This window comes from Cricetulus griseus, unplaced genomic scaffold, assembly GCF_003668045.3.
Source record: "Cricetulus griseus strain 17A/GY unplaced genomic scaffold, alternate assembly CriGri-PICRH-1.0 unplaced_scaffold_27, whole genome shotgun sequence".
NCBI lineage: Eukaryota > Metazoa > Chordata > Mammalia > Rodentia > Cricetidae > Cricetulus > Cricetulus griseus.
The window spans coordinates 260,659-278,916 of NW_023276997.1; the positions used below are offsets into that span (position 1 = coordinate 260,659).

The window sequence follows — 18,258 nt, forward strand, 5'->3', positions numbered from 1 at the left end:
CCCCCAAGAAGAGATTGTGTATGGCCAAGGCCCACAGCAACAGCAGCTGTCAAAACTATGCAGTTGAAGCCACAACTGAGGATAGGAGACGAATGTAGAGCCTCAACCCAGGCTCAAGTTTCCACCTCAGTTGCAGCCTGAGGCACAAAGGATTCTCAAAGCTCAGGTCCATCTCCTGAGGAGCTCTGCCTAAAATTCCTTCAAGACCTGTGACTCATAGCCCTGATGATACAAGGTTACCATATTGTTGGGAGCTGCAAAGTACTGCGCCCAACAGATGGCGCCAGTTTCTACCTTCTGCCAGCCCAACGGGGAGTGCTCTCTGTGGTAAACAACTCCTAATTTGGTAAAGGCCATAATTCTGCTTGGAGACAACCTATCCTGGCACGCCATGTAGGGTTAGGTGATTTGTAGGTGTAGACTATATCAGGCCCCATCTTTCTCTACCGGGGGCCTCCATTCACTGTAAATCAAAGTTCCCGATCAAACTGTGAGAAGAAGATTCCTCGGTCTTTCCTGGTTCGTGCTGGTCAAGGGTGGACACCATACCAAGTCCCACTTATCACTGTATTGTGAACCTTTGGTTCAGACCTAAAATTGACATATCATGGAAGAGGTGGCCTTGCAGACAAGGGCCAGGATATTGCAGAATCTGTGGTATTGGGGAAATTGGTCCTCCTGTGTCCTAAGGACCTCAAGTAAAATCCTGGTGTTGGTTCATTGATTTCAGCAGCTCAGTCAGGCTTCAGAGTTTGTGCACCTGCCAACTGAAGTGTGTTATGCATGAAGTTTTGTTTTCTCTTTAGACAGATGGCATGTGCTGAAGCTCCTATCACTCCTCCCTTCTCCTCCCAGAATGGAAAAGTAGTAGGCACATGCCACCTCTGCTTTCAGATCATTTATTTAGACACTGGCACTAAATCAATATTGCCCAGGCTTCTGATGAATTTTCTGTGAACTTCTTGCTTTTGTGACCTGGATGGTGTAATTTTAACTGGTAAAGAATTTGGACAACAATGAGAAAGAATTTCCACATAAAATCTTGGGGAATTGGCAGCGATAATTGTAGCAGCCAGAGGTTTCTAAGACACCATGAGGAGAACAAGGCCTCAGAATGAAATAACTATGGCTCATATGGGATCACAGAGAGTTATCTGACAATCAATCACCCTGTATAGAATTGAGTAAGTCATTGCCTGGAGAGATGGCTTATAAGATGAAAACACTGACTGAACTTCTACAGGACCTGAGTTCAATTCCAAGTACTCAGATTGCTCACAGCTATGTATAAATCCAATTCCAGGGGTTCTGGCATGTTCACCCAGATACAAATGTATTCAAAACAACAATGTACATGAAAAAAATTTAAAAGACCCAAATAAGTCCTCTGAACAGGTATTTTGCTTGTGTAACTTCATATTTTTGTGGGTCTTCTAACTGTGGATGTGGTACTGACTCTGACTAATTTCTTTGATTTGGGGAATTTTTCTGTTTGGTGTGTTTCCTCATCCTGCATGGTTAAGAGTGCTTGTGGCCAGCCAGGCAGTGGTGGAGCACACCTTTAATCCCAGCACTGCTAAGGCAGAGGCAGGCAGATCTCTGTGAGTTCCAGGCCAGCCTGATCTCCAGAGCAAGTGCCATGATAGACTCCAAAGCTACACAAAGAAAACCCGTCTGGAAAAAAAATGAGTGCTTGTGGCCAGTCTCAATGAATTTGGTTGTTATCACTGGGAGGCCAGCTATTTTCTGCAGGTGAATAGAGGAGGAGAGGATCAGAAATAGAGGTGAGGTGGGGAGAAGGGACAAAGAGGAGATGGGAGAGATTAAACTGCAGTGAGGATGCATATGAGGGAAGAATAAAAAATGAAAAAGTTCAACGTAGAATTTTCCTTTCTCTTTGCATTCATTTTCTTCCTTTGATTTTTGATTTGCCTTTTGTTTTCTGAGACAAGGTTTCTCTGTTGATGAAGATACCATGTAGAGCAGGTTGGCCTTGAAGTGACTGAGATCTCCCAGCCTCTGCCTCTTGAGTAATTTGATTGAAGTTGTATGTGATTCCTGACTGGCTCTTGGTTATCCCCCCCCAGTCATCATCCTTCTCCTCTCCCACAGCATGTGGAGGAGGACTAATTTCATTTGGTGGTGGAGGTGGTGGTGTCTCACTGCTGGAAACGGAGCCATTTTCCTTATCCTTGCCCTTTCTCGTTTTCTTTTCCTTTTCTTTCTTTCCTCTACCACTGTCACTATTCTCAGGTGGGTTGAGAATGAATGTACAGAGTTTATGAGGTGTGTCAAGCATGCTTCGGCACCCACAGGATTTACAAGAATTGACTATTGTTCACTTCCTTTTGGATTGACATGCAGAACGGCTTCAGGATTCTCACACTCAGGACAAAGAACAATTTTTTTAATAAATCCATCCAACATGTGTTGCAGCTTATTCACCTCATGTGATCCCTTGGCAAAGTACTGGTCATTCTTAGCATCAAATTGGGTCTGTGCCCCCAGCTCACATTCAAAGTATTTAATGGGATACATTGGAAGCCTATTAAGTGCCTTTGCAATGTCAACTATGTTGACTATAACTATCTTGATTTCATCTCCTTTGCCCTCAACCTTGGCAATCAAAAAGGGCATCCTGTAGCAATAGAACTGGTCTGACACGCTTCGGTTGACATTGACAGACATTTTGGCTTATTAGTGACTTTATCAATAAGATGAAGATACCTTTGATTGCAACTTTTTGGTATCTTCTGTCTGGAGAAGAAGGGATGACATAAATGACTGCAAGTGTTCTTGGTCTCTGACATGAAAAAGTTTTCACCACTGAGGTTGAAAGCTTCTTGCTTGTATGCTGTTACCCCAATACAGGTACCAATGGCTGTGCAACAGCTCGTTTTCGTCAAATAAAGACATAAACCCCACGCAGCTTGCTTGAGACTGGGAGGAAGAGACACTGGCTGTGGGGCAGGCAGTGAACAGAGGGGTGGCCTGGAAGGTGCTGCTGCTGAGAAGCAGGAGGAACTGTCCCAAAAAGTCTGCGTCCACACCACCAGCATCAAGCCTGGGGACATGGCAGGGACATGGTCTTGAGCCACGTGTTGGAGCAGAGGGAGCACACCGCAGGGGCGCAGGGCCAACACCCCCTGCGGACTCTTATCATATGTATTTTTATCTGTGGATATTAGCCATCAAATGAATGATAACAACGCTATAACCTATGGCCTTGTATAGGTTAGTTATAGAAGGAGTGGCAAGGGGTACATAATGGATGTTCATGATGTTAGTTTGGCTCCTTTGCTTTGCTGCCCTGGGGGTTGTACAGTGTACATACTCATCTTCAGCCACTAAAGCAATACCTCTGCATATTTTCTATGTTCCCTTTTAAAAGGGCCTTGAGCAATTACTATCCTCCTTTCTCTCTCCCTCCCCTTCTTTCTTTCTTTCTTTCTCTTTCTTTCTTTCTTCCTTTCTTTCTTTTCCTTTCCTTCTATCTCTCTCTTTCTTTCTTTCCTCCTTTCATTCTCTCAGTCTCTCTCCATTCCTCTTCTGCTGCTTCTGTACCTGGAGGCTTGACTGCCCCCTCCCATTAGCTTTTTCATGATCCCTTTCCATAATAAAAATTCCCTCTACTTCAAACTTTCCAAATTGCATCTTTCTTTCCCAAACTGCTTTTCTTAAATTATACACCAGGGGTTGGGTAACAGAATATATTTTATGAGTAAACATTTGGTGGGTGTAGATTGGAATTGGATTTTCATATTGGTTGTGAGAGGAGAAATAGGGTTGAATGAGGAAATGTGAAGAATGACAGCTAAAACTGATGGGTGTTAGTATTGAAGTAGGAAAATTTAGAGCAGTAAATACTTCCTGAGATATATGAAAGTGATATTAATTAATTCTACAAAGAATGAGGGAGATAGAGTTCCAACTGCTCATATCTAGACATCAAATCAAGCTTCCAGTAACAGGACTGGGTTGCACTCATTTGAGTCAATGGTTAAAGTGGTCCTGAGAAAATCCTCAAACAATCCAGCCTGCTGTGAAGACCATAGTGTCCTCTCCACAAACTGATAGCAAGGCCCTATTGCTTAAGACAATACCTACAGAATTCATTAACATATAAAGATCAGGTTGTTACCTACTTTAGAACTTTACCAACATGTTCCAGAGTCATTATTATGGGAAGGGATTCATCAGTGTACCAAAAAAGGATCATTAACACCAACACAGCCACAAAATTTACCATGTGTAATCATTCCTGACTGCAAAAATTCTGTGGCATTGGTAGCACAGGCTTGTGGGAGTTATTCATAATTCACCAATATGTAAATTGACTTCAGCCTCACTGCAGAACATAGAATCCCTATTTGGCACTCCTTGGAGGACATAGATCTGAGTACCTAGCCCAGAGATATAGTGTAATTCCAAATATTGCTTCTCCAATAAAAAATGTGTGACAAAATGACTCTCATATACTTGTAGATCAGAAAGTTATTCAACTATCACCAGAAAGTCTTTCTCCTGTACACAATGGGAATAAACATAGAGATGCACATCCAAATATTTTTCAGAGAGATTGAGATACCTTTGGACACACACCTCTAAGTAGGATGTAACTATCATATTCCTCTCCTCAGCACAAAAGAAACCACTCAGAAGAGGAGCCAGTAGACTATGGGAACCAAAGGGCATGGATAACACCAGGAGAACAAGATCTTCTAATGACCAAAACTTATATGAACACACAGGAGCTGAAGTATAAATCATAGAGCCTTTATTGCTCTAAATCAGATCCTTGGAATATAAATTATGGCTTTCCAGTTATTGTTTTTATGGCATTTCTATGTTTGTGAATGAGTGGATATATGTTTCTTATGTTTCTCCTGTGGTTCTTTCCCTCATGCTGTTTTGCCTTGTCCATCTTTGAGGTAGTAGATTATGTTTTATCTTATTACTTCATTTTCTTAAAAAGTCTTTATGATAAAATATACATAACATTTTTTACTTGTTTTAAAGTAAGTAATAAAACTTTCTCATCACAAATAATACATGAATGACTTCAGAGAGGTCAGAATAGGAAATTGCATCCTCTAGAGCTGAATTGATGAATGCTTATGGACATCCATGTGGGTTCTGGGAATGAAAGCCAGGTCCTCTGGAAGAGCAGTCAAGGTTTGTGTCCATTGAAGCCATGACTTCAGCCCCATTAATACAGATCTTTACAAAGAGTATTATATTTTAACTTTTCTGTTTTGAGATTATTCAAAACCTTGTGAGTTTTAAATTATATCCAGTTGCCTTAGATATGAAAAAAATGAAAATCTTAGTTTCAATGAGAGTTCTCTATCTGAGTGAGAATGGAAAGAATCAAAAGATGAGTAAAAATTAGTGAGCATGTGTGAATTTTGGGGAATCCCCTGAACATACCTAATGTGTGTAGAAAATGAGGCAGCCAGTGAAGTTAGCAGTATACAGAAGCTTTTGTAAATAAAAGGACAAGTATGTTATTGTCCATACACAATTGTAAGGGGACTACCTGAAGGTACATATGTTGGTACAGCACATAGACACTTGCCTGTCCATGTTTGTTTCAGAAATATTCAGAATATGAATGATGTGAAATCAACTTTTCTGCTGGGCAACAAATTAGCAAATTAAGAAAAAATATCATTTATTTTTTTATTTCACTTCAAAAACAAATAGTGATCATTTTTATTTACAATCATTCTTAGAATTTTCAGGTGTTAATTCAAAAAGTTATCTCATTTAAATAATACATAGTAATTTTTAACTGTGTTAAATAGTAAATAAAGAGCTTCTATGTAGTTCATAATTAATTGAAATTAAAGGTAAATGGATAATTTTACTGGGTCTGTCGTTCAATTAGATAAAATAAAAGTCAGATAAAAGGCATGCAGATTTATATACAAACAACAATTTGCCCTCAGGCTGGAAGAATTAAATGATATCATTAGAGGAATACGAGATGAAACAGGACATAACCATTTCAAACTCAAGAGTCAGCTATGGGAAATTAAGACTTTTCAACAACTATAGATGCAAAGTGTGTTTCTTTGGTCTTTCAGTCTGTTTGTCCATCTGAATGTCTGTTTCTCTCTCTCTCTCTCTCTCTCTCTCTCTCTCTCTCTCTCTCTCTCTCACACACACACACACACACACACACATATGATACTGTATGTGTATGTGTTACATACAAATATATTAGATAAAGAAAAACAGGTATTATTTGAGGATTGAACACTCTTGCCATAATTGAGGATGGGGTAACAAGTAAAGCCAATGAGAGAAAAGTCCATAAGAAAATATCATCAGTACACTCTCCCACTAACATTTAAGATCCTAGAATGCAAAATTGAGTAGCTGACTATGACAATGGAATAAGAATTTTCCCAGTCCTTCTTTGCTACTAAGACACTCAGCACAAATCTTCAAGTCACTTCTGGAATGTAAATTAGCAAAACAATGTGGGAAATTAAAGCTAAGGTAGAAGAATTTGTTCATCAAATGGTATCTATGAAAACTGAGGATAAGAGAGGGAGATTGTTTGGAACTCAAATTCTCAGCTTATCATCTCATTTATAATGATTGTTTGGGAGGAAGAGTGACAGGTCTGATGCAGTATTTGAAATAGGGCACAAAGTTCTGGTTTACTCTTTGCATATTTCAGTATTTAAAAATCAACATTGAACATGAAAATGAATTGTGATTCTCTAATCAGATGGACATTTTGGGATTCAAGAGGATGCAGTAATTTTGTGATTTGACCTGTTTATACAGTCTCTAGACATTGGAAGCACAGGCATTGATTGTTTGGGTATTCTGTACCTATCACTGGTGTAACATAGGCCACACAGTGCATATGCTTTGGATGTCAGATGTTCCACAAATTAGACTACCTAGCACTGGCATGGACTTGTTGATGTAATGCCCCATGTGTAACCATGAATTCTAACATCTGTGCCCTTCTTGAAGCATTAATTTATGTATTCTCTGTGGGTCATCTAAGAAAATATTCTTGCCTCATTTTTAATGGTGTTCCCATAAAGTGAGGTAGTACTGGGAGCAAATTTTCTAAAAATGTGTTTCTCCCGGGGGCCTTATAGCCAAAACCATCAGTGATGTCATGGAATGACAGACTTTACTATCCCCTTACATATGTATGAATGCATGTTTTTCACACACACTGTGCTCCCCAGATGCAGAGACCCAGGGAAGAGAGTGTTCAATATTCCAACAGGGTTGAAGAAACAACTGGATGAAAACAGAATCACATATTTGAAAATAGCCTCTCATTTGGCTAAGAAATAAAAGCAAGTAGGAACAGTGGGTGCCCATTTAGTGAGCTTCTCTACATGACACTTCATCATTCATGCTGTCCTGGTGTAGAACAGGATAAAATGCTCATTTTGGGTTTCCTCTTGCTGCTTCTGAACATTCCAATTCTCTTGGCCAGTCTCATGCATCCCAAGTGTTTTTGGAAAATAAAGCAGAGTGAAGACAAGGATGGAGACTTGAAGACAGGTTGTGTCTTCTTCCCCAGAACAGTGCAATGGCCAGTGGATAAAAAGTATTTCAACCAAATTTTGAATATACAGTAAGTTTTTTTGTATTTTCTACATAAATATCATCATCAATATTTCAAGATGTGTCTTGAATCTTCTGTCCTCTGAACATCTATAACAAATGACCCCAAGATCTTTTAGAGACTCATTGCTATTTTACCGTTTTTTCATGCCCAGTGTGTATTCTGTTTTTCTTCCAGTTAGCCTCCCACTTACAAATCTGGAAGTAGAAAGAAGGAAGCAGTCTCTACCACGATTCACCACAAAGAACCCTCCTCTTGATGTTATCCATAGCGCAATAGCTAGTAATGTCTTATTAAAAGAAAACTGATACTATTTCAATAATTTCATCCTATGGATATGAAAGTGAATGACATTAGAATATGCTGGTGGTCCTTTCACCGGTGTGTGCTTGTGAGAAAATCACAAATGTTTGTGGAAAGCACAGCTACAAAAGTTATTTCTCACAGATGTTAAGTATTCCCTTATATTCCTTGCATGTAGCCACTCTGACTCCTGTGGCTCACTCAAGAATATACATAGGGGACCTCTCTGTTTTGAGCTCCATTTGGCTTCCTGTTCCTCCATACTTCACTTCTATACATGAACATCCAATGGCTTTGAAGTATTGCAAAATCCAGTTGTCTGCTTTCCCTTTACAAGAAAGAAAGTATGTATGGATTGTAAAATATGTGTTTGCAGTCTTTGACAATTGAGGCTACAACTAATAGTGATGGATGGTTACTTCCCTTGTCATTTGCCTGAGTGACAACTGTGGCATATGATATTTGGTAACAATTGAGAACAGGGTGAGGAGTGATCTACTTGCTGATGTTTAACCATATTAAGAATCATGTGTCTTTTCTCTTTATGTATATTTTTTATTCCCTGACATTTATGTCACACTTACCTCTTATGTTTCTCTTTCAGTAGCTTTATTTATTATAGATGCATATTTTACCAATGTAGGTACTATACACTTGTTGGTTTTAAAGAATGATGGTAGTTGGTTTAAATCACAGCTCTTTATTTCAATAGGCCAATATGAGTGCTCACATAACTGAATTTTCTTAATTTCAGTGTAGTGAAGTTACTGTTTTCTAACATAAGTTCAATTCTCAAATTACTTTGTTTTTACTGAAAATTACAATTATACTTTTCTTTGGTGATAAGGAACATTTATAAAGTGCCTCTTTTGATATACAGAGACATTGGAAATCTACAATTTGTAAATGAAAAACAGATTGAATTTAACTGACAGTAAATCATTCAAATAAAGTAGCATGTTTGATGTATATTAATCATATTTTATAAAATGACTAGGATGAACCCAAAGCTATCTTCTTCCCATAAAGATACCATGCAAATTTGTGTCTTCCAACTGACTTGTACTTTTTTTATTAGAAAACAATTAAATATCCCCACACATTTTAAACTTTATATTCTTCTATTTTACAAATATGTAATACTGGCCATACAAATCTCAGTGGGATTCTAGTGTTGTGCTAGTGTAAATGCAAAGGTAGTCAAATGATATTATGTAGTAGAAAAAATGACAGTCAGATATGTCCAGTTTGAATATATATATATATATATATATATATATATGACATGCCTGTGTAAATCTGAAATATTTGAACAATACAGAAGTGGGGATATACACCTTTAATATCTGCATTCAGGACCTAGAGCAGGTGAGTCCTGTGCAAGTGAGACCAGACTAGACTATTGTAATTCAAAATCAAGTGATTTGTGCCCTTTAATGGCCAAAGATACCATTAATCTTGTCAAACAGACATATGGAAGCAGATATATACATCTTTTACCAAATAGGTCTTCATTGTTTGGACTTATTTAAAAATAAGTATTCAAGAGGAATTTTTGTCTGCAACAGTTAAACATGAAAGAAAAACTTGTGCAAGATTTAGATGACATGAGAGGATACGTTAACTATATTGTCCATAATTATCATTAATTGTAAATCCATAGACACATGTTGCCCCATAAAGATTATTGTGTACTCATCTGTGATTCTTTGTCAACCATAGCCATTACAGTAATTTTCAATGCAAATAGTATAAACACTTTAGCTTGCACATCATGTGAATTTTTTATATTACTTAATAATTTCAATATGAAGATGGCTATGTTTACTGTTTGGTCAATGAATGTGCCCAGTCTATTCCTTGTAAGGAAGCAGTCACAAACCAGAGGTGGAAAATGCTTTCTGTGTAACATGCCAATAGAGCATCTCACTCATGGGAGATCCAGCCTCATGACCTTGAATGTTTTGCAAGCTTCGAAGTTCTTATGTCTTTCCAACCTCAAAACATAAGATATTTGTTTCAATATTTGAGGGAGGTTGGGAATACTTTTCAGTACAAGGTAGTCCTTGTATTGACACAAATGATTGTTTATTGATCTGTGTCAATATTAAACACTGTACCCTTTTACAGAAAACCATCTGAGAACTACAAGTTTGCAGTGGCCTTGGCTTTTACCATGGATGAGGTCAACAGGAACCCTGATTTATTACCCAATAAATCTTTAGTATTTGATTATTACGAATATAATTGTTTCAATGTGCCTCAATTATACAGTCACAGTCGAAATTTGGGACAAGAAGCTGGTTTTTTCCCTAATTATTACTGTGAGGAAAATATCATATGTATTTTGATGCTCACTGGACCAAACTGGGAAGCGTCTGCTATATTTCTGTCACTCATGGAACTCTGGAAACCCCAACAGGTAATTACTTTATGGGTTGGATTTATCTGAAATGGTGGCATCATTGATATAATTCCCAGATACTAAAACCTGTGTTAGGAGAGGAATAGACTTACATTTTTGAAAATCTATGTAGCTTATGAGTACTATTCAGAGAATGATGGGCCATCCACATTTCCTTGTTTGTAATGCAGATAAGGGAAGAAATAATACCTAAGGGAACTAGGTAAGGGGTTTTTCTAGAATTGTTTGCAGAGAAAAAAAATGTGTTTACAAGTCCTTAGGAGTGCATGGTAGCTCATGCTGTTCCCTGCATCCTAGGTCATACAGCTTACCTATGGACAATTCCATCCAATCCTAAGTGATCATGAAAAATTTCCTTATCTGTATCAAATAGCCCCCAAGCACACATCTCTAGTCTTGGCCATGGTCTCCGTCATACTTTACTTCAGCTGGAACTGGGTAGGGTTGGTCATCTCAGACAACGATCATGGTAGCCACTTTTTATCATATTTGAGAAGAGAGTTGGAAAAGAATACAGTCTGCTTTGCCTTTGTAAATATGATTCCAATCAACATGCAGTTGTACATGTCCAGAGCTGAATTGTATTATAACCGAATCAAGGCATCATCCACAAAAGTTGTTATCATTTATGGTGACTCAGACAGCACTCTTGCTGTGAGCTTTCAAATGTGGGAATCTCGAGGTTTACAGAAAATATGGGTCATCACCTCACAGTGGGATGTGACTACAAATAAAAGAGACTTCATGCTTGACTCATCACATATGACTCTAGCTTTTACACAACATCATGGTGAGATTTCTGGCTTTAAAAATTTTGTCCAGACAATGAACCCTCTCAAGTATACAGATGAATACCTTGCAAGGCTGCAGTGGATGAACTTTAAATGTGAAGTCTCCACATCCAACTGTAAGACACTGAGGAACTATTCATCAGATGTCTCAATGGAATGGCTAGTGATTCGCACATTTGACATGGCCTTTAATGATGGCCTTTATGACATATACAATGCTGTGTATGCTCTGGCCCATGCTCTGCATGAGATTTTTCTTCAACAAGTAGAAAATCCAACCAAAGTCAGTGGGAAAGGACATGGTTCTAGTTGCTTAAAGGTAATATTTCTTCTATTGGATGATATTTGGTGCCAGCACTGTAATATCTTGAGGAGTCTTTCAGATGTCCAAACTCAGTGGACTAGAAAGTATTGCCCCCAAAAGAAAGATGTCTGAACATTTTTCTCCTGTAGCAGTAAATCTAGAGTTTGGTAGAAATCTAGTCAAAGGCAGTGGAGCAGAAGACATACTGGGCACACCAATGCACCCAGAAATTATGCATCAAGAACAATCTGTGATGTGTTACAGAGCATCTGAATATCATAACCCTGTTCTAATACTGTAAACATCATAAGTCCTTTCTCATGAATGCTCCCTGTCATTAGATGAGGTACTGGGACATTTTTCTTCAAGAATGTTGGAAATAGTGTAATGAATGATATTCATAAGTGTCCTTAACTGATTCTTTCCCTACTATCATCTCTGGGGACCACAGGTAACATTCTGATAGTTGTTACACCGGCAATATTGCAGTGATTCAGTTCAGTACATACATGTGCATTAATGTGTGTGCCTGGAAGTTTCTCCCTCTATATGTATGCATGTTGGTGTTTTTCTGTTCATCTGTGTGTGTGTCTTCAGATACAGGTTTCTATGAGTATTTGTCTGTCTTCCTGTGTAATTGATAACAAATTTGTCTGTGTCTTTCTGCATGTATTTTTCCTGTGTGTATCTACCTGTGTATACTTGACACTAAATATGTCTGCATGAGAATTTTTGTATATGTATACATTTCCATTTATGTTCTTACACATATGTATGTCTTCATTGTTCCCTCTCTCTGTCTCTGTCTTTGTCTCTGTCTTTGTCTCTGTCTCTCTCTGTCTCTGTCTCTGTCTCTCTCTCTGTGTGTGTGTGTGTGTGTGTGTGTGTGTGTGTGTGTGTGTGTGTGTGTGTGTGCGCGTGCGCGTGCGCACACATCTGTCTGTGTGTGTGTGTCTGTCTGAATGTCTTCTTTTGATGTGTGGATAAATTTTTCCTTGTCAATGCTTCTCACTATTGCTGTTTGTACTTGTCGGCTTTTTCCTGTATGTATCTGTATTTGTTTGCAACCCTGTTTATGTGTTTTCAGTGTTTTTGTATGGATGTTTAGATGAACATGACTGTCTATGTTTGCCTGCATATGTATAGGGATTCCAAGGCATGTGCGTATGTGTATGTTTGGCAAAAATGTGTGTGGCTGTATTTTGTGGTATCTCTGGAGAGATGTGAGTCTCTATCTCTCTCATTTGTGTGTCTGTGTGTATGAATATGTTGCATATCCATGTATAGTTTCTGCATATATGTCTCTTTATGTGTTCAGCAGGTTCCTCTGAGGGAAGTAAAATTCAAGAAACATTATTATCATCTTCTTATCCATTTACTTTAGCTGAGATGGCTCCCCTGGGCACCTGCAATAATGTTGCCTTTAAAATAAAAACCAGATTTTTTTCTTCAACAAAGTGTAAACAGAATAAAGAATGATGTCTGTCTTACAGCTAAATGCACTTCTGAAGAAGACTCAATTCACAAATCCCATTGGGCACAGAGTGAATATGAACCAAAAAGAAGAACTTCAGGAAGAGTATGACATTTTCCAGATTTGGAATTCCCCACATGGTCTGAGATTTAAGGTGAATATAGGAAAGTATAGCCCATATTTTCCACATGATCAAGAGTTCCATGTATATGAAGAAATGATAAAGTGGACCACAGGAAATACACAGGTTGGTCTGACCAAATTGAACTGATTTCTGTTAAACAGCAATAACACTGTCAAGTGGGAACATCTGTGCTTCCTTGATGCTTAATGTAATAAATTGTCATATCATGAACCAATGTTAAGCCTCCTATTTCATGCTTCTTTTGAACTTTTTGATGTGATGCTTTTTTGGTCTTTTGAGAATTTTCAACATGCATACAGTTCATTTTGATATCCAGTCCTGATTCTTCTTATAATATGAATATAAACCAGTTGTAAAATGATTTAATATAATTTCCAGTAAAAGGAGCAATAATCTCTTGGTAGCATACTGATTAACATACAGTGATTTCTTCCCTTGGGCTAAAACAGCCCCTCAAAACCACTGGATTAAAAGCAATTAAACCAGTACTATGATTTCAGAAATACAAACTAAATTTATAACCAAACTAAAAACAAATATACAAGAAGATATAACAGCAACATGGCTAAATTCTTACACTCATAAACTTAAATGAGTGTATGTTCAATGACATAATGAACAAAGAAATAAAACAATGATTATAAGAGTTAAAAAAAAAACTTAAGAGGACACAAATCACTTATTGGAGAAGCAATGAGACCATGAAAAGTTGTATACAATTAGACAGTTAATGATCATGTGACAAAGGATTTCTCTAAAGGTACAAAATAAAAAAATGAAACAAAATTATATTACTGTAAAGCAAAAACATCAATTAAAAATCTCAGTTAAAATACTCACCAAGTGAATATTTTAAGTTGAAGACAAGATGGAAGACTTGAAGAACAGGAGTAGAAATAGAAAATTCAAAATATTACAAAAATGTTAGAAAAGGAATGTAAAACCTAGAACATCAAAGCAATATGATTAAAGATTAAATTTAGAAACCATGGGTCCAAGAGGAGAAGGAAACACTAAATTCATCAACATTTTATCAAGTAAAATGAGGTACAACATTAGAAAGAAGGAACTATTCATTTATTTCATTTAAAATTTTTATTCTAGCTGGGTGTTGGTGGCACACACCTTTAATCCCAGCACTCAGGAGGCAGAGGTAGGTGGATCTCTGTGAGTTTGAGGCCAGATTGATCTACAGAGCAAGTGCCAGGATAGGCTCCAAAGCTACACAGAGAAACCCTGTCTCAAAAAAACAAAATAATAATTATAATAAAATTTTTATTCTAAAAATAATGAAATTTGTGAGAACATGGGAAGAGGGGGGAGGAAGCTAGTAGAGTGAGAAGGGAAGAAAAGGAAGGATGCAGATGTCATGAGGAAGCAGGAATTTTGAATCAGGTGTAGATTAGAAGAAAGGACATATTACAGGTAGGATTTTAGTTGGGGAGTGGTAGAGGAGTAAGGGAGGGAGAACAGAAATTGGATCATCATGTAATTTAATCTTGTTTGTAATTCAAATATATAAAAAATAAAAAAGAAGACCCCCCAAAATAATTAAATTTGAAGAGTGCAGGAGATAAGTTCCAGTTATAAAAGGGTTCAAATGGATAATAGCAGAGTCTATGGAGAATACGCTTTTCCTTCTTTTTTTTAGAAGCACTATTATTTACATATCCATTTATTCCCTTACCCTAACATCCCTATTCCCTTACCCTAACATCTTCCCAACCAAGCACCCCCAACCCATCCGCCATCCCCTCCACAGTGATAACGAGACCCTCCATGGGGGACAGTGAAAGTCCATCACACCATGTGGTGATGGACCCAGGCCCTTCTTCCTGTGTCTGGGCTGCAATAGTATCCCTCCATATGGAATGGGCGTCCAAGGTCCATTTATGCTCTAGAGATAAACACTGGCTCCACTGTTAGAGGTCGCGTAGACTGCCCTGGACTCCTATCTGTCACCCACGTTCTGAGAGCTTGGTTCAGTCCATTGCTGGTTCCCCAGCTTTACGACGAGAGTCTCCGTGCTCTCACTAGGTCAGGTCAACTGTTTCTTGGGTTTTCCCAGCATGGTCTTGGCTCCTTTGCTCATTCCTGCTCTCTCTCCTGAACTAGATTCCAGAAGTATGTCTCAGTGTTTTGCTGTGGGTGCCTGTTTCTGCTTTGATCAGCCACTGGAGGAAGACTATAGGAATGATAGCCAAGGTAGTCAACAATTTGAGAATACTCCTAAAGGAATAGAGTAAAAGTGATATATTTCAAATACTTAGAGACATATGCTGCCATTACTGGTCACTACACCAGGCAAAATTGCCCCTCATTATAGAAAGACAGAGAATAAATTTCATTAATGCAAGCAATTAAAGAATGCATAACCAATGAAGCAACACTATGAAAGTACTTGAAGAACTCTTTCAGAAAAATACATCAAGATAAACACGAGATGTCAAAGGAACATATAGCCATCAATGGAAAAACAGTCAGAAGAACAGCTAGTGGCAAAGTATAAAATATTGCAATAGCAAAAAATACAATTATAGTGGGAAATTACCAATATGGAGCCAAGTAGAAATACAAGGGCATTTAATGGGGAAAAGCTTTACTTACAGAGCAACCTAGCCAGTCTGCTTAGCAGCTGTCTCTGTAGCAAGCCCAAAAGTGAAACCGAAAGAGAAACACAGTCCCATGAAAATCTCACTCTACATCACCATGACCATGCCCTAGCAAGCATGGTCAGGCACACCTGTAGCCAGCCCCTAAGTAGGCATGGCTACAGCTTCCCCTACAAACAATAATTTAGAAAGTGTTTTCAATAACGATGGAATGTTTATGATCACATTTTCTAATCAAAATGCACAGACAATAAAATAATATTGGTTAAAAACATTCCTTTGTTACCTTCATGGAGATAATATGTTAGAAACTTTCTATAACAGGAAGAAAAGTTTTGCTATGAAGGGAAATTGAAAAAAGGAAATCGAAAGAATAATATCCTGGTTGGACATGGATGTACTAATTCTGTACTAAACACCTCCTAAGAGATATCAACAGCACAACAGAAAGACCAGTCTCTGCAAACAAGATGACTTCATTCCAAGGATGCAAGCATGCTTCAAGATACGTAGAAATTAAGAGTAATATACCATATAAATAAACTCAAGGATAGAATCAATGATTATCTCCAATTGTGCAGGAAGCTATCTTAGCAAAATCCAACCTTCATTCAGATCGAAAAAAAACATAAAATAAACAAACTCTGACATAATACAATGAAGACAGGTTGACATTTTAAGGTCTTCTGAGGCAAACATATTGACAACATTCTACCATGTGGAGAGAAAAGTCAAAGAATATCCATTAAATTGAAATGGAGTAAGATGTATATTGTAGTGCATGTCTTTAATTCAGACTCTTTGACAAAGAATCAGTGAACTTTTTCTTTTTGTAGTAAACCTCAACCACATGGGGATCTCAAGTCAGACTGACAGCCATAAGTGAATTGAGCAGAAAATGGAAAATGGTATGCATTGTCTCCACTCTTATTCAAAATAGTTCATAAATCAATATAAAATTAAACAATAAATGAAAAGAAGGAGATACAAAAATGAAGGAATATAATTTGTCGTGGATGAAGGAGTTTACAGAACCATTGCTAAACACTGAGACCTTGCTTCAACAAAAACTACAGAAAAGGAAGCATTGTAATTATTCATGCATGTGGAGAACATGGATTATTAGGAGATGGTTTTGTTTTGACATAGAAGTTAGCACAAAACAAAAGATGCAAAGTGAGCAAGCAAGAATCAGGAACCTTCTAATTAACATATGGATGGCCATCACCAGGATCATGCTAATCAAAGATCATATATTCATTTTTATTTGAATTACAAACACGATTGAATTACATGACAATCCCTGTTCCCTTCTCCCTCCCTTCCTCCCTTACTACCCTCCAACTAAGACCCTACCTATCACATATAGTTTCTTCTAATCTACACCTCATATATAAATTTTTAAAATTAGGAAATCCTTCAATTAACTTTAAACAAGGTAACTTTTGTTGAGGTTCCACTTGCATCCCTAGTCTTTGTAGGACTTTTCACATTGGGAAACAGTTTACTTCCAGCTCAATACATATAAAGTCAGCACCTCCTTATGACTAAATAGACTGGCCTCTGCCTATACAGCTCTTTGCTCTCAACACTCTGTATGTCATTGTTTGCAGTACTATTTTATTGGAGTTAATATGTGCTGTCTGACACCTTAGGCTATATTTCCTTTGTGTCATTTGCCCATTCATCCTTTTTGCTCTTCAGTTGTTGTGATTAGTCAGTGACCATAATATGTAAATCGAGGGGTAAGTGTTGATATGGTTCATGTGATACAGTCATTGGATGACCAGTCAGGAATCTAGAGACTGCAGCTAAAGCATAGACCCTTAAGGAACAGGAAAAATGGCTTGATCTCCTTGCATTTATCAAAAAGCCCTGATGAGGGACAACACCACCCATTAACAATTAATAAAATGCTCCACAGGGTGACAGACTATTCTAAAAAAAGAGATTTTTTAATGTATACTTCTCTGTCTTTTTAAAAATTTTAATTCTTTTATTACTACCCATATTTACATATCCATCCCCCTTTACCTTGGCCTCCCATCCTTCTAGGTTCCTCACCAACCCACCAAAGTTATTCCCCACCTCTTCCCCAGGGATAGTGAGGCCCTCCTCCATGGACCTTCAAAGTCTGTCATATCATTTCTGAGAGGGCCTATGCCCTCCTAGTTGTATCTGGGCTGCAATGGTATCCCTCAACAGGGAATGGGCTCCCAAAGTCCATTTGTGCTCTAGGGTTAAAGACTGGCTCCACTGTTAGAGGTCCCATAGACTGTCTTGACCTCCTAGGTGGCACCCTCATTCATAGGGCTTGGTTCGGTTCAATTCTGTTTCCAAAGCTTTATGGCTAGGGTCTCCATGCTCTAACTAAGTCAGGTCAATTGTTTCTGCTGCACCTTTGCTCTTCCCTCCTCCCTCTCCACAACTAGATTCCAGGAGTATGGTTCAGTGCTTAGGTGTGGGTGTCTCTTCTTCAAATAGCTATCGGAGGAAGGCTCTTGGCATGGTAACAATGGTAGATATCAATCTTATTATAGGGGAAGGACATCAATGGCATCTTCTCCACCACTGTTAGGTTTCTTAGTTGGCGTC

General features: G+C 38.0%; 1 protein-coding gene and 1 pseudogene across 1 annotated transcript; one reads left to right on the forward strand and one right to left on the reverse strand.

The window, feature by feature from the left end:
• Nucleotides 1–460: 460 nt before the first annotated feature.
• On the reverse strand, nucleotides 461–2,688 carry LOC100768403 (annotated as a pseudogene).
• Nucleotides 2,689–7,421: 4,733 nt separating this feature from the next.
• LOC113838090 (vomeronasal type-2 receptor 116-like) lies at nucleotides 7,422–13,153 on the forward strand (the record flags this gene model as incomplete). The annotated part of the gene is made up of 4 exons (XM_027433869.1): nucleotides 7,422–7,618; nucleotides 10,043–10,334; nucleotides 10,635–11,447; nucleotides 12,926–13,153. Coding segments are annotated over exons 1-4 (1,530 nt in total), but the record flags the coding sequence as incomplete, so codon positions are not given.
• Nucleotides 13,154–18,258: the final 5,105 nt, after the last annotated feature.